The 17,711-nt window shown below is 39.7% G+C and overlaps 2 protein-coding genes across 3 annotated transcripts in view; both read right to left on the bottom strand.

The window, feature by feature from the left end:
* Positions 1-17,711, bottom strand: part of CFDP1 (craniofacial development protein 1) — a 126,680-nt gene that overhangs the window by 70,098 nt on the left and 38,871 nt on the right. The window lies entirely within an intron of this gene.
* Positions 14,352-14,778, bottom strand: LOC141370822 (large ribosomal subunit protein eL39-like). The gene has a single exon (XM_073882461.1). The coding sequence runs from the start codon at positions 14,731-14,733 to the stop codon at positions 14,578-14,580; it is 156 nt and encodes a 51-aa protein (XP_073738562.1). The 5' UTR covers positions 14,734-14,778; the 3' UTR covers positions 14,352-14,577.

Below are 17,711 nucleotides of genomic sequence, written 5' to 3' on the forward strand. Positions count from 1 at the left end.
TTTACTCTCATGAAATTGGAAAAGCAATGAATGCAAATTGTCCACCAGACACAAAGGGGATTAGGAGGGGGAAATAGAACGTCTGTTCTCTACACTAAGGCAATCTATTCTCTATTATTCAAAGTCTCAAGAACTGGTTAAGGAGCCAGATCAGAGTTTTGATACTGGCCTGCTTTTGTTTGACCCACACATTGTTTTTTTAAAAAACAGGAAAAAAATTCACACACAAACTCACATAAAATCCAAATCCCCAACATCTCTCGAAAAACTGTAAGATCTGGTAACATTTCATGAGGCATCAACTGACTGGTAGATAATGGAGTTTGAGACTCCTGTCCTAGACCAATATAAAGACATGATGTTCCCTGTCCTTACATCAATCAGGTAGAATTAATGCAACTGTAATGAATGGGTGGTGGTGGTGTGTGTGTGTGTCAGAGGTTCCTTTTAAAATTTTATTCTTATTTTTTTAATTTTAAGTACATTCTACTCCCTAATGTGGGGCTCAAACTCATGACCCTAACTTCAAGAGTTGCATGCTTTACTGACTAAGCCAGCCAGGTGTCCCCCCCTTAAAATTTTTTTAGACTCTCTTTTTAATGCTATATATTCTGGTGCACAGACATGGACATCTTATATTTTGGGAGGCTTCATATATTCTATATATCTTTAATATAAGGGTTATATCAAACACTTCATTTATGTTCCTTAGGAGCCTTCAACTGGCACTAGGCTCAAAAGAAACAGTCCATAAATCTTACTAGACAACATTAAAGATCAATTTGCAGAAATCAATTCATTTGTAAAAGGACCTGCCCACAACAAAGAAGATGGAACCTGCCTTATTTGTTTATTCATTTATCAAATATGTCCTACATATGAGCATATTCTGTGCCAAGTACAGAAAAAGGCACATTTTAGGGGCACTGGGTGGCTCAGTCATTAAGTGTCTGCCTTCAGCTTGGGTCATGGTCCCAGGGTCCTGGGCTCGAGCCTGTGTCGGGCTCCCTGCTCAGCAGGGAGCCTGCTTCTCCCTCTCCCACTCCCCCTGCTTGCGTTCCCTCTCTCTCCGTCTCTGTCTATCTGTGAGATAAAGAAATGGAATCTTAAATAAAAGGGGGGGGGGCACATTTTAGAACTGTAAAAACAAACAGCTAAATATTTACATGGGCTTCACTGTAGTGCTACACAAGGTTTTTCAACCTGGGCACTGCTATCTCAAACTGGACAATTCTTTCTTGGAGGGGGGCTGTCCTGTATAACACCACAGGAAGTTTAGCAGCATCCCTGGCTTCTAACCCCTGGACACTAGTACTACCCTTGCCTCCCCTGCACCCAGCCCAGCTTATGACAGCCACAGATATCTGTAGACACTGCCAGATGTTCCCTGGGACATGCTACAAATAAAATATTTTAAGTAGTGTCACTAGAAACATACACAACTTCCTAATTAGTGACCTCTCTCACTCTGTGTGTGTGTGTATATATTTTACATATACATATATGTATGTAAAATGATCAAATATAGGCTAATTAATGATATCCTAAGTAAATGAAACTGAGGACTTAAAAAAAATAGTGATACCAAAGCAAACTAAGAAACTTCAAGATTTCTATAAACTCAAATGAATTTTTTAAAGGCTAATATCTTCATAAATCCTATGGTTAAGCTTCTTCTGTAGCTGACAAAGTTCTTATTCTGCTAACTCAGGCTCTTTTCTGGATACACGTTTATATATTCTAATGCATATAAACATTAATATAGCCTAACATTCATGGGAAGAACTGGTTTCTGAGTCTCCCTGCTCAGATGTTTCTTTATACATTAGGATAAGCAGAGGAAAAAATAGTCACTGAAATTTCAGCCAGAGAGCATTCTCCTCTAATTCAAAGATTTCACTAGAAGAAAGAATGTAAATATTGGTTAAACCTACACAGGTTTTTCATCAGTCTTAAGTTTCACCTATTTGTTAAATCTGCCTATTTTTCCTGATCATTTTATAATTTCCTTGTCCAAATATTAACTATAGTAAGTGAAGATCAACCTTTTTATTTAAGAAGGGATAAAAAGGATCAAGAACTAGTTTTTATTGAGCTCTTCCGTGCCAGCGACTGTATCAAGACACTTTATCTCGGGGCGCCTGGGTGTCTCAGTCAGTTAGGCATCTGCCTTCGGTTCAGGTCGTGATCCCAGGGTCCTGGGATCGAGCCCTGCATCGGGCTCCCTGCTCAGCGGGGAGCCTGCTTCTCCCTCTGCCTGCTCCCCCTGCTTGTGTTCTCTCTCTTCTGTCAAATAAATAAAACCTTAAAAAAAAAAAAAGACACTTTATCTCATTTCATTCAAAACAGCTCTATCAGGTAGGTATTATGATCCCTATTTTACAGTTTAAAGAATTACGTGAAGCTAGGGTCTGAACCAGGCAGGACTGTCCAAGTCAAAAGCACATATAATTATACTCTACCTACTTCCAAAGAAGGAGCCGAAAAGAACATTAGTGACAGCATTCTCTTTTCCCTTTACTGTAAAATACCAGATACTCAAAATAATAGTTACATTAAGAAGGGCCTTAATCTGGAGTGTGACAAAGAGCTAAGACTCTCTAAGTAAATAAAAATAATGTATAATGTTTTTGTATCTGTTTGTATCTAACACTGGGCAGCAGGAACACACCCACAATTTCAAGACTCCAGCTGGGAGTGCTGAGTCTGTAAAATGTCAATTTCTTTCTTTTTTTTTTTTTTTTTTAAGATTTTACGTATTTGACAGACACAGCAAGAGAGGGAATACAAGCAGTGGGAGTGGGAGACGGAGAAGCAGGCTTCCCGCCAAGCAGGGAGCCCAATGCAGGGCTTGTCCCAGGACCTGGAATCCTGACCTGAGCTGAAGGCCGACTCTTAACAACTGAGCCACCCAGGCGCCCCTAAAATGTCAATTTCTGCCAAAGGACACAGATCAGTGAAAGTTGCCAGTTCTCTAGGAAGCAATATATAGTTGCCTGCAAAAATGGTTCCAAAACCTAATCAGTACTAGAAATGTTTAAAAACACAAGACGAGGCACAGAGCACCAGTATCTTCTTCATGAAAATCAACAGAAAACCTAAGAGAGGTATGCTAGTTATGCCTTACTTAACCCAGGGTTTAAGGTCTACAAGTCAGTCTACTTTTTCAACTGCTGGCAAAGTTCATTCAACTTTTTCTTCTAGGTTTTGTTTCATGAGGAAAAATAAAGCCACCACTTTTTTACATGAGAAAGTGCTAACTTCTTCTCCTGGCACCCGTCTCCCACATATTGAAAAGCATACGTTGCGCTTGCGCTTGCGTGCGCGCGCATACACGCGCGCGCGCGCTTCCAATGCCTGGTTGAATCCTAAATAAACCAGAACACATGTGTCAGGAAGAGGACAATAAAAGCCTCACCAAGGAAAATTTTAGTTTTAAAATTCTAAAGGCAAACTACTAAATAAAGGGAAATTAATTTTATCAACTGTAAGATAAAGAAAAAAGTTCATGACCTTGTTGTTTTAAAGGAATTCCCAGGCATGGAATCAGACCACAGACTTAAATCCCAGTTTAGAAACTGAAACAACTCTAATCTGGGGATAAAACGGTGCCGATGTGCTGAACACACCTCTGCTGGAGTACCTGCTGCCCTGTGTCCACTTTCCTCCCTTCCTCGAAAAACTACTTCAAGGTCTGGATTTATCACTTCCATGTGCTAATTGAAAAGAAGGCGTATTTCCCAGGCCATCTAACTTATGGAAATTAATAATACCCATTTCAGCACTCACAAACAGATGTTAAATTGGCCAAAGTATATTTAAATAATCTCATCTCCTTCATTCTTGCTAATGCTTACAGATTCATTCTTTTCTGGGTCTTTCTTCCCACAAAATGTTCATACAATGTTTTATAAATATTAAGAAGATTGCTTTACTCTGGAAAAAAAAAAAGAAAGAAAAGAATTGGAAAAGAAGGAAGCTTTTCAAAAGAATTTTCATACGGCAGGCATTAAAAACTCCCCTAAGTGGGGTGCCCTGGTGGCTCAGTCTGTTTAAGTCTTGGTTTTGGCTTGGGTCATGGTCTCATGGGTCGTAGGATGGAGCCCAGAGTTGGGCTCTGCACTCAGTGGGAAGTCTGCTTAAGTCTGCCACTCCCCCCACCTGTTCTTGCTCTCTCTCTTCAATAAATAAAACTTTAAAACACAGAACAAAACAAAAAAACCTCCCCTAAGCTGAGGGTCACCAGAAAATAAATAAGTCTTTAAAACTACCTCAAAAAACAAAAAAACTCCCCTAAGCTGTTGGTTGAGCATCTACTCTTGGTTTCTGCTCAGGTCGTGATCTCAGGGTCATGAGATCGAGCCCCACGCTGGGCTCCGTGCTTGGCATGGAGTCTGCTTGGGATTTTCTCTTTCTCTCTCCCTCTGCCCCTCCCACTTGTGCTCTAGCTCTAAAATAAATAAATCTTAAAAAAAAAAACAAAACACAGGGGCGCCTGGGTGGCTCAGTCATTAAGCGTCTGCCTGTGGCTCAGGTCATGATCCCAGGGTCCTGGGATCGAACCCCGCATCGGGCTCCCTGCTCCGCAGGAAGCCTGCTTCTCCCTCTCCCACTTCCCGTGCTTGTGTTCCCTCTCTCGCTGTGTCTCTCTCTGTCAAATAAAAATAAAATCTTTAAAAAATAAAATAAAATAAAATAAAATAATTAAAAACACACACACACACAAAAACCCCCCCAAAACTCCCCTAAGCTGAGACACAGAACGCTGGCTTCTTTTCCTTTGTGACCCTCTATCCTGCCTAAACTCACCGAACAAGAGGCACAGTCTGAAAATACACTATATTGTATTTTTTCCCCTTAAGATTGTTCTGATTTTAGCTAGGAAGCTATTCTGTTCTTTACAAGGGAAGCCGTGACCTCCTCTATACAATTCACCCATCCTAGCAGGAATAACCATTTCTATTTGAGAAGAAAATTCTAATATGAGTTTTATCACCTTTCTAAATATGAAGCTGTCTCTACAAACACACTGTTTATCAGAGACCAAAATGGTAAATAATCTAAATGTCTTTATAGGGAAATGGCTTTATAAGTTACAGAACATTCAAAACAGAACACTATGTAGCCATTAATAAGAATATCAGAGCAATCTACATGCACTAACATGAAATGTCTTGGTGTATGTATATATTCTGTATTTTTAAGCAAAAATGACAAATTTCAGGAAAACAGGCTTAGACGATACTATTTATGTAAATAAAAACAATTTTATATATGGGAAAAAATCCCATACACAGATACTAAATACTTAGGGAAAGGTCTAGAACAGAGCTGTCCAACTGAAGTATAGTAAGAACCACAAATGGGAGCCACATATAGAATTTAAAACTTTACAGAAAGCACATTAAAGACTGTAAACGTAAAATGAATTTTTTAATCACTGATTCTATTTAACCAACACATTACCACTTCAACAGAGTAACGGACATAAAAAATTACTGAGACAGTTTGCTTATGCTTATCTTACTAAGTCTTTAAAACTTAGTGTTTATTTTATACTAACACATCTGAAGTGGGGCTCAGCAGCTGCATGCGGCCATGGGCTACTGTACTGGACGAAGGAGGCCGAGAAAGAGAAATGTCTAACTATTAACTTTCCTCTTCTTCATCTTTTAGCATTATTTGATTTTCTTAAATAGCCAGGTATTACCTTTATGACACTTCTAAAAATCCTAAAACGTGTCCACATATAAAAATTAATCCAATATAGCACAAATCTAAACTTTAGCCATGAACCACAAGGTATCTAAAAAAAGAAAGAGAAAGTTTCTCAGCCTTAAGATGGGCAGATTTCTTAGGACACAAAAAGCACTAAGCATAAAAGGAAAAAAAAAAAACGGATAAACTGACCTTCATCAAAATTTAAATTTCTGCTCATCAAAACACACCAGAAAAAGGTGAACAGGCAAGACATAAGACTGGGAAAAATACTCAGTAACATTTCTATCTGACAACATACCCATATCCAGAATATATAAAGAACTTCTATAAATCAACAACAGACTGATGAACAACCCAATACAAAATGAGCCTGGAAGAGACACTTCATAAACGAAGAGATACAAATGGCCTATGAGCACACAAAAAGATGTCATCGTTATTAGTCTTCAGAACAATGCAATTTAAAACCACAAGAGATAGCATTTCACATCCACTAAAATAAAAAAGACTGACAACACCAAATGTGGGCAAGGAAACGGACCAAGTGGAACCCTCATAGATTGGTGGCAGGGACATAAAATAGTACAATCATTCGGGAGAACTGTTTAGCAGTTTGTTATAATATTAAACACACATCTACCCTGTGCCCTAGAAATCCCATTCCTAGGTATTTGCTTACCCAAGAGAAATAAAAACACGTTATCTTCAAAAAAAAAAAAACCTTGAAACAACCCAAACGTCCAACACTAGGATGGATAATGAACTGGTATATCCTTATACAATGGAAATAAAAATGAATGAACTACTGATAGACACAGTAACAATGGATGAGTCCCAGAATCACTATGCTGAGTGCAAGAAGGCAGGCACAAAAGAGTTACACAACAGATGACTTGATTTATATGAACTTCTGGTACAAGCAAACCTAATTCATCATAATAAAAATGAGCGGCTGCCTGAGGCAGAGGGTGTTGAGGGGGTGGGAAAAGAGAACGAACCGGAAGGCACATGAGGGGACTTTCTGGGGTGATGGAATCATACTAGATCTTAGTTTGGGTGGTGGCTACATGGATGTGCACAACGGTCCGAACTCACTGAAACGAACACTGAAGGCTCCTGTGAAAAGTAAGCTATCTCCCGCCACTAGGGTCGGTGCTACGGGAAACGCAAAGGCACTATGTAATAGACACCATTTGATACATCTTTTGAACAGATGAAGACTGAGAAAATAATGAAGCTGGGAATATGAAGAACTGTCACTAAAACGCTCTCCATCATCTTTTCCACTATACTGACATGAGTCATCACAAATCTCTTCAACGTACTTTCCTGTAGTTTTGTAATTTATAAATGAGTTGAAGGAATACTAATCGCAACTAAAATAATCTTTATCTCTCTGAAATTTTGCTTTATTTATATCTCACCCCTTTCTTGAGTATTTTCAATGAATGTCCATTTAACAAGGCATCTAGCTGAAATTACAACAACAACAAAGAAAGAGAGGGGGGAGGGGAGGAGAAGGAAGGAAGGGAGGGAGGGAGGGAGGGAGGGAGGGAGGAAGGAAGGCAGAAAGGAGAAAAAGCCTGGCAAAGAAGATAAGACACGAAGTATGAGAGAAGATCTAGAAAGGACTTCCTGTGCTCAAGTGCTATCTAGTCAATTTAGTTTCAAAGGAGGAAAAACACGAAGCCACTATGTTCATAAATGAAAGTCAGGGAAGTCACTCAAAAAATCCAACAGTTTATTTCTCCGCTGCCCCTCCCCACAGTTTCACTCAGTTCTACTTTTTCTTACAGTAAAAGCTGTAAGAAAATCCCCCAAAGCAACAAAGACACAGTCCCTCCCAATTGCCTTAGCAAGAGGAAAACATGCCAAGTGGCAGAATGTTTAGCTCACACCCAGGTCATGTCTCCCACATCTATCGTATCTATTCCACACAGCAATTTAACCAGCAGCCACCCGTCCCGGCCTGAACACTTTAATAATGGGACACCTTCTAGTTCAGAATCCCTCAGACACATTTTATTTTTTTAAGATTTTATTTATTTATTTGACAGAGAGACACAGCGAGAGAAGAGAACACAAGCAGGGGGGAGTGGGAGAGGGAGAAGCAGGCTTCCCGCGGAGCAGGGAGCCCGATGCGGGGCTCGATCCCAGGACCCTGGAATCATGACCTGAGCCGAAGGCAGACACTTAACGACTGAGCCACGCAGGAGCCCCCCTCAGACACATTTTAACCTGGTACCTATGCTAAATGGGAGAAAACAACTGAAAAGGTTATCCGTAAGGAAACCCAAAGTTAAGTGCAGGAAAGGCTGAGGGAATGCCGAGTGCTTCCTGCCTGGGAAACAAGGCTTCCAGGCACGCATCAAAGCCTGTGCTCACTCTGACAAGGATGTACACTGTGAAATGCACCGCTGTGGCAACCGCCATTCTACAAGAGGACAAGCCAACCTGAAATATAGGAAACGGGAGGAGTTGCAAAAGAAGTCTTGTGGAATGAGTAAGGAACTTCCCACATGTCTATGCTTGAACTATGGTATGATTAAGCCGAAATAAAATGTCATTCCAATCATAAAATAGATATTACAGTCTGTTTCCGGGGTCAGTTACTTGCTGAACACAGCTGTGGAACCAAAAGTACTCTACTTTTAAGATGAAGACTGATAGAACAGATACGACCAAAAAGATAGGAATGAAATCTCCACAGATCAAAGTCCACCCAAGGCTTTTTTTTTTTTTTTTTAAGATTTTATTTATTTATTTGATAGAGAAAGACACAGTGAGAGAGGGAACATAAGCAGGGAGAAACAGGCTCTCCCCTGAGCAGGGAGCCCGATGCGGGGCTCGATCCCAGGAGCCCGGGATCATGACCTGAGCCGAAGGCAGATGCTTAACAACTGAGCCACCCAGGCGCCCCCACCCAAGGCTTTTAAACAACGGTGATCATTAATAAAAGCTATTCATTTATTTATTCATTCATTTAACAAATACTTATAAATCATTTGCCATGTATCAGACTGGACATACAAAAACAAAGATACAAGGTCTATGCCGCCAAGCTCACAGTGCAGTGGTAGGGACTAACATATAAACTGAGTGAGTACAGTTAAGTGTTAAAATAAAGGCTATTAACAAGTGCAGCTCGAGAGGGGTACTGAGATTTTTAGATGAAGACACAGACACTGACTCTGACTAATTTAGACAGAAAAGGAATTTATTTAAAAGATATCGAGATATTGAGAGAGGGACACCTGAGTGGTGCAGTCAGTTGAGCATCTGACTCTTGGTTTCGGCTCAGGTAATGATCTCAGGGTCATGAGATCAAGCCCCACACTGGGGTCTGCGCTCAGTGCTGAGTTGGCCTGGGTTTCTCTCTCCCTCTCCCTTTGCCTCTCCCCTCCTCTCGCTCCCTTCCCCTTTCCCCTAAATAATAAAAGCTTAAAAAAAAAAAGATATTGAGAGGAAAGAAAGGAATATTGGGCTTTGCAAGTGTCCCCAGAATATATGCCAAGACAGACCATGTCAACAATTTAAAAGTTTGAAATCATAAAGAATATGCTCTCCAACAACAATGCAAATGCAGTATGTAAAGCAAGGCAAGTAGGGAAATACTAAGTGGAAGTCAATGAAATCAGAGAAAAACCAATGGAACAAAGAACTAGTTCTTTGAAAATAACCAATAAAACTGAAAATTTTCTAGCAAAACTGACACAAAAAGAGAAGACACAAATTACTGATATCAGGAATGCAATGAGTTATCACTACAAACCTCAAAGACATCAAAAGGATCCTAAGAGAATGCTACAGAATCCTACTCACATAAACAATACAGGTAAAATGGGCCAATTCCTCAAAAAACACAAACTACCATTAACACACCACTATGAAACAGATAATCTGAGGAGTCCTGTAACCATTAAGGAAAGAGAATGTCTAATTTAAAAACTATCAAAAAGGAAATTTCCAGGCCCAGACAGATTCACTGGATAATCTATCAATTTTACACAATCTCTTCCAGAAAACAGAAGAAGAGGGAACACTGTCTGATACCAAAACCAGACAAAGACAATACAGAAACAAAACCAAGAAAAGTAATACCAACATCTCTCATAAAAAATATACAGAATCCTTAAAATACTCACAAACAGAATGCAACAGTAATAAAAAGAATTATATAACATGAACAAGTGAGTTTTATTCCAGGGATGAAAGGCTGGTTCAGTATTTGAAAATTAATCAATGTTTACTGGCTTGAGGATAGACATAGAGATCAAAGGATAGAGTTGAGAGTCAAAAACTAAACCGAATTAAAGTCAACTGACTTTTAACAAAAGTATCAAATTCAATGGGGAAATAATATATTTTTTTTCAAAAATGGTACTGGGACAACTGGATATCCACATGCAAAAGAAGGAAGATGGACCTTCTATACCACACTATATACAAAAATTAACTCAAAATGATCAAAGACCTAAATGTAAGCACTTAAACTATAAAATTCTTGGAAGAAAACATAAAGGTTAATATGATCGTAGGCTAGGCAATAATCTCTTAGATATGCCACCAAAATCACAAGTGCACACACACAAAAAAAGATTCACTGGATTTCATCAAAATAAAAAAAATTTGTGCTGCGGACACGATCAAGTGAAAAGATAACCCACATGAGAAGTATTTACAAATCATCTACCTTATAAGAACTTGTATTTAGAACATATAAAGAACTCTTATGATTCAGTAATAAAAAGACAAATACCCCAATTAAAAATGCGGAAAGGATGTGAAAATAGATATTTCTCCAAAGAAGATATGTAAGTGGCTAATGAGCACAAGGAAAGTTCATCAACATCACAACCCACCAGGGACATGCAAATCAAAACCACAGTGAGACAGCACTTCACACCCCCTAGGATGACTATGATCAAAAAGAGGGAAAATGACAAGTGTTGAGAATGTGGAGAAACTAGGACCCTAATTTGTCTGCCATTGTCTGCCACAGTCTGGCATTTCCTCAGTTGAGCAGTTACCATGATATGCAATCCTACTTCCTTCCATCCGAAGGAAATGAAAAAGGTATTGACAGTAAAACTTATGTAGAAATGTTCATGGCATTATCCATAATAGCCAAAAAGTGGAAACAATCTGAATGTCCATCAACTGAAAAATGGATATCCATACAATGGACTATATTTGACAGTTAAATAAAGTACGGGGTACCCGGGTGGTGCAGTAGGTTAAGCATCCGACTCGTGGTTTCAGCTCAGGTCATGATCTCAGGGTCATGAGATGGAGCCCCGCATCAGGCTCTGTGCTCAGTGGGGGGTCTGTTTGAGATTCTCTCTCCCTCTCCCTCTGCCCCTCCCCTCCATGCACATGCTCTCTCCTTCTCTAAAATAAATAAATCTTAAAAAAAAAAAAGTACTGAAATATACAACATGGATGAACCTTGTAAACATTATGCTAAGTGAAAGAAGTGACACACAAAGCCACATATTGTATAAGTCCGTTTACATGAAATGTCCAGAATAGAGAGAAGTCCATATGGAGAGAAAGACTACTGGTTGCCTAAGCTGGGAGTGGGAGCAGTGGGAAGAAATGGAAGAGAGACAGCTAAATGGGGGAGTGATGGCTAATTGGTGCAGGATTTCTTTCTAGGGTGATGAAAATGGTCTGAAATTAACTACAGTGATGTTTTGCAAAACTCTGTGAATATATAAAAACCAATGAATTGTACATTTTATTTTTATTTCTTTATTTTTTGTGAACATATAATGTATTACTTGTTTCAGAGGTACAGGTCTGTGATTCATCAGTCCTACACAATTCACAGCACTCACCATAGCACGTATCCTCCCGAGTGTCCATCACCCAGCCACCCCATCCGTCCCACCCTCCTCCACTCCAGCAACCCTCAGTTTGCTTCCTGAGATTAAGAGTCTCCCATAGTTTGTCTCCCTCTCTGGTTTTGTCTTGTTTCATTTTTCCCTCCCTTCCCCTGTGATCCTCTGTCTGAATCGTACATTTTAAATGGGTGAATTGTAGGGTATGTAAATTACACCTCAACAAAGCTTATAAAAAAGCTTTTAACAAAGTTATAAAAAAATAAGCCAGTGTAATTCATCATCATATTAACAGGCTAAAGGGGAAAAAAAAAATCACACGACTCTATCAATCTATACAGAAAATGCACTTGACAAAATTTAACACCCATTCGCTATAAAAACTCTGAAATTAAGAATAGAGGAGAATTTACTCAACTTGATTAAAAAGCACCTACAAAAAATCTAAAGCTAACCAAAAGACTGAATGCTTCTCCCTAAGTTGGGAACAGGGCAAGGATGTCCACTCTCACTGTTTTTATTCAACACAGTGCCAGAAGTTTGAGCCAGTGCAATAAGGGACAAAAAGGAAAAGCAATAATGATTACCTATGTAGAAAATCCCAAGGAGTGTATTAAAAACTTCTAGTACTAATATTTAAGTTCAGCAAGGTTGCAGGATATAAGATAAACATACAAAAATCAATTATATTTCTATATACTAGCAGTGAACCAGCAGCCTCTGAAATTTTAAATATAGTACTATTTATAATCACTGAAAAGAAAAATATTACATAGAAGTCTAACAAAACATGTACAGGACTTGTAGGTTGAAAACTACAAAATGTTGATAAAAGAAATGAAAGAAGATCTAAATGAATGGAAGGACACGGACATACCATGTTTATGGGCTGGAAGACTCAACATAGTAGAGATATCAATTCCCCTCAGATTGATATATAGGTCTGTATTAGTCTGCTTGGGCTGCCATGACAGGATACCGTACACTAGGTGGCTTAAACAACAGAAATTTATTTTCTCACAGTTCTGAAGGCTAGAAGTCCAAGATCAAGGTGTCTGGTGAGACCTCTCTGGCTCACAGATAGCTGTCTTCTTGCTCTGTCTTCACATAGCCTCTTCTCTATGCGTGCTTGGAGATCTCTGATGTCTCCTCCTTTTTTTTTTTTTAAGATTTTATTATTTATTTGAGAGAGAGAGCATGAGCAGGAGGGGCAGATAGAAAGGGAGAATCTCAAGCAGACTCCACACCAAGCAGAGGGTGTGGCGCGGGCTTTGATCTCATGATGCTGAGGATCACAACCTGAGATGAAACTAAGAGTCAGACACTTAACCAACTGTGCTACCCAGGTGCCCCCTTCCTCTTTTTATTCAGACACTTACCCTAATAAATTAAGACCTTACCCTTATGACCTCTTTTAACGCTTAATACCTCCTTAAGGCCCTATCTCAAAATACACTCACATCGGGAGGTTAAGGCTTCAACCCATGAATTTGGGGAAGGGACACACAATTCAGTCCATAACAAAGTTTAATGCAATTCCTACCAAATTCCCAGGATTTGTGAAGATAGAGACAAAATTATTCTAAAATTAGTATGAAAAGGCAGGGGCGCCTGGTTGGCTCAGTCAGGTGAGTGACCAACTCCTGGTTTCGACTCAGGTCATGATCTTGGGTGTCGTGGGATCAGGCCCCACGAAAGGCTCTGTGCTCAAGGCAGAGTCTCCTTGTCCTTCTCCCTCACCCTCTCCCCAACTTTTGTGCGTGCACGTGTGCTCTCTCAAATAAATAAAATCTTGGAAAAAAATTAAAATATATATGAAAAGGCAAAGGAAATAGAATAGTTACATTTGAAAAGAATAAAGTGGGAGGAATCAGTCTACCAGATTTTAAGACTTATTATATAGGTTAGTAATCACGATTGTTTGGTACTGGCAGAAGGATAGATCATGTAAATGGAAAGAACAGACTAAGGACAGAAGTAGAGCCACATAAATAGGCCCGGCTAATTTTTTTTACAGAAGTGCAAAAGCAATTCAATGGCAAAGGTGCAAAAACAATTCAAAGATGGTCTTTTCAACAAATGGTGCTGGAAAATGGACAGACAGCATAGGCAAAAAACGATTAACCTTGACCTAAACCTCCTAACTTATATAAAAATTAACTCAAAAATGCATCATGTGTTTAAATGTTAAACATAAAATTATAAAACTTTTACAAGCTAGGAGAAAATCTGGGATCTAGGACTAGGCAAAGAATTCTTAGACTTGACACCAAAAGTGTAATCCATAAACAGAAAAACTGACAAACTGGACTTCATCAAAATTAAAAACATTTGCTCTGTAAAAGATCCTCTTGAAAGGATGAGAAGACAAGCTACACACTGGAAGAAAGTATTTGCAAACATATCTGATAAAGAACTGATATCTAGAATACATAAAGAACTCTTAAAACTCAAGAGTAAAAACCTAAACAATCCAATTAGAAAGTGGGCAAAAGACATGAACAGACATTTCACCAAAGATAGACAGGTGGCAAAAGAGTACTTGAAAAGACGTTTAACACTGTTAGCCATTAGGGAAATGTAAATTAAAATCATAATGAAACATTACTACGTACCTATCAAAATGGCTAAAATGAAAAATGGTGACAACACTACATGTTGATGAGTATGTGGAGAAACTGGATCTCTTATACACTGCTGGTGGAAATGTAAAATGGTACAGCCTTTCTGGAAAAGTTTGGCAGTTTCTTATAAAAACTAAACATGCAGGGTGCCTGGCTGGCTCAGATGGCAGAGAATGCAACTCTTTTTTTTTTTAGAGCCGAGAGGTCTCACATTTATTACTGAACCAACCTACTGGTGCAGAGGCATAGTCAGAGAGAAAAATCATTTCCATGGAAAGTCTATGGCCAGGTAGGAAGGATGTTTACAGAATGATAGAACACATGATCTTCACGCAGCTTAATTAAATATGTATGCCAATTAGGTGTGTCATCTCATGACGTGTGACGCCTTACAGACCCAGCTTGGTTCTTCTCCAGTGCCTCCTTTCAGAGTTGTACCTGATCTTATTACCAGTTTTCATCCAAATCCACTGGGGAATGGGATGATTTTGCTTTTGTTTCTTGGCCAGGAATCGCTTGATTCTGAAAGTCTTGTGAGAAGACATGGCGAGAAGCAGCCAGCCACGCAGAGCAGGATGGCGGCGAAAAAGAGAGAGCGAGAATGCAACCCTTGATCCTGGGGTTTGAGTTCGAGCCCCACATGTGGTGTGGAGTTTACATAAAATTATAAAAAAAAAAAAAAGCCACAAAAAAGTAAACATGCAACCACCACATGACCCAGCAACTGCACCCCTCTCAGACTGTTTATCTCTGAGAAATGAAATTTTAATAAGGGCTACCACAAACGTCCACACCCTTTCCCCCCTGCTGCCAAAATCCATGAATTCATTACCATATACAGCAAAAGGGATGTGATTAAGAGTATGGACCTTGGGATGGGGGAGATTTATCCTAGGTTATCTGTGTGGGCCCAATCTAATCATAGGAGTCCTTAAAAGCAGAGGACCTTTCCCAGCTGGATCAGAGAGATGAGATGGATGGGAGGAGGAGGAGTCAAGAGTCACAGCTCGAGAGGGAACTCAACCAAGTTGCTGCTGGCTTTGAAAACAGAAGAAGGGGGCCATGAACCAAGAATGGGGATGGTCTCCAGAAGGTGGGAATGGTACACAGCTGTCAAGACTTAAGAAAATGAGAATCTAAGTCCTACATTCACAAGAAACACAAACCTGCTTTGATTTTCATACAGTGAGACCTATCTTAGACTTCTGTCTAAAAAATTAAAAGAGAATAAATTTCCACTGTGTAAGTAGCTAAATTTGTGGTAATTTGTCATAGTAGCAATAGAAAATTTATGTTAACAAAAAAAAACCTGTGCATGAATATTTACAGCACTTTATCTGTAATAGCCCAAAACTGAAACAACCCAGATGTCCTTCAGTGGAAGAACATGAAACAATCATCCACAGCACAGAATCCTAGTCAACAATAAAAACAAATGAACTATTGATATACACACAACCTGAATGAATCTGCAGAGTGAAAAAGGCCAATTTCAAAAGGTTTTATACTGTATGCTTTCATTCTTGAAATGACAAAATTACAGAAATGGAGAACAAATTAGCAGTTGCCAGAGGGGGCAGCAGGAAAGTGGGTGTGGTTATAAAAGCAACAGGAGGGATCTTAGTGGACTGGAAACTTTTTTTTAAAGATTTATTTATTTCAGAGAGATAGAGAGTTCACGCATGCATTCGTGCAAGTTGGTGGCGGGGGGAGGGTCAGAGGGAGAGAATCTTCAAGCAGACTCCCCGCTGAGTGCAAAGCCCCACATCGGGGCTGGATCTCAAGGCCCGTGAGATCATGACCTGAGCCGAAACCAAGAGATGAACACTTAACAAAGTGAGCCACCCAGGCACCCTGCCCGGAAATGTTTTCTATCTTGACTATATCAATGTCATTATTCTGGTTGTGATATTATAAGATGTTACCGTAAGGGGAAACTGGGTCAAGGGTTCAAGGAATCTCTCTTTATTATTTTAACAACTGTACATAAATCTACACTCTCTCAAAATAAAAGGTTTAATAACAATAATAAAAAGGTATTGGGTTGGGCGCCTGGGTGGCTCAGTCAGTTAAGCGTCTGCCTTCGGCTCAGGTCGTGATCCCAGGGTCCTAGGATTGAGTCCCGTGTCGGGCTCCCTGCTCCACAGGGAGTCTGCTTCTCCCTCTGCCCCTCTTCCTACTCATTCTCTCAATCTCTCTCTCTCAAATAATAAATAAATAAAATCTTAAAAAAAAAAAAAAAGAAAAGAAAAGGCATTGGGTTACTCACAAAATCTAGGGGGGCTCAAAAACCACATTCAGAGGCCAGAAACAATGCCCCCAGATCACACCACAGGCTACACTGGTGAAGACACAGCTGTCCCGGACGCTATGCACATGCTGCAGCTGGTAGGCCCAAGAGGGCCCGAGATGTGCCCTCTCCTTGCCTCGGCCTCACCAGCCCGGGATTCATACTTTGGGCAGATGTCTGATTCATGAAGCCGAAGCTCCAAACTAAAAGCTAGAAGCAAAGGAGGGGGGGAAATCAAGGGTTTTGAATTTCCAGCTTCTTGCCTCCCACAAAGGGTGGCATCTACAAGTTTGAGGGGATCAGACACTAGACTAGACAAAAAGAAGGTCCACAATAATGAAGGATAATGATTTTCAAAACAGTAAGATGGGGTTACAAATAAACTGATACTGTGATAGGAGAATTTCACACAAGAAAATTCATGGATGTTTTAGAGATTATATCAGAAAGTATTCTCAGATATTTTGTTTCTAAAAAGAATAAGGAAACCCAACAAACAGAACAATTCAAATAGCTCAGAAGAGAAAAAGCCTTGACCATTTAAAAGAGGCAGTATGTTAATGATGAAAATTAACAGCTCTTGGGTAGGAGCAGCAGCTCATAACTAATATGAAAGAGAAGTCATCAGATGTATTTTTAAAGGTATTGGCTATTTCTCCCTATGGCTCAGACTAGTCAAAATGTTTCCTTTAAAAGTCATTTCAAACTCATCAAATGGAATGGATGACTTTGTGCTAGCTGCAGGGAAACATGAAAACAAGCAATGTAGGGTATTAGCCCTTAAAGAGCTCACAACGAACTTCTTAGTCCAGGCTAAATGGATGCTTAATATAACCCAAACGTTCTCCAGATAAAGACCGAGAAATGCCAGATAAAATATACCCTAAATTATTTTAGATGTGTAGCTAAACTCACAAGAGAGAAAGGGAAACCCCGAGAGCCAGGATCAGAGAAGGAAGTGCAAACCCCAGCAGAAGCACACGAGCAGATAGCGGCTACAGGGCAGCGTGTGGGGAGGAGAGAAGTTCCAGTAACTTCCACCTGGGTTTTGTTATACCCACATAACGGGACTGGTCTTGGGCTTACAGAAGGTGGAGAATTAGAACTAAAATCCTAAATAAAGTGGAGCTCTATGCCTGCTCAGGGAAAGGACAGATCAGGAAAAATTCACGTAACAGCCTGGGGAGCAGACAAGAAAGCCTCTCAGCCTGGGCTGTAGGGAAGAGGGGAAAA

This window comes from Callorhinus ursinus, unplaced genomic scaffold, assembly GCF_003265705.2.
Source record: "Callorhinus ursinus isolate GAN/ISIS: 27379988/994484 unplaced genomic scaffold, GSC_fseal_2.0 scaffold46, whole genome shotgun sequence".
Lineage (NCBI taxonomy): Eukaryota > Metazoa > Chordata > Mammalia > Carnivora > Otariidae > Callorhinus > Callorhinus ursinus.

Bases quoted from the DNA above. Each gene is read 5' to 3' on its own strand.
- LOC141370822 (XM_073882461.1), bottom strand. From the start codon at position 14,733: ATGTCTTCTCACAAGACTTTCAGAATCAAGCGATTCCTGGCCAAGAAA.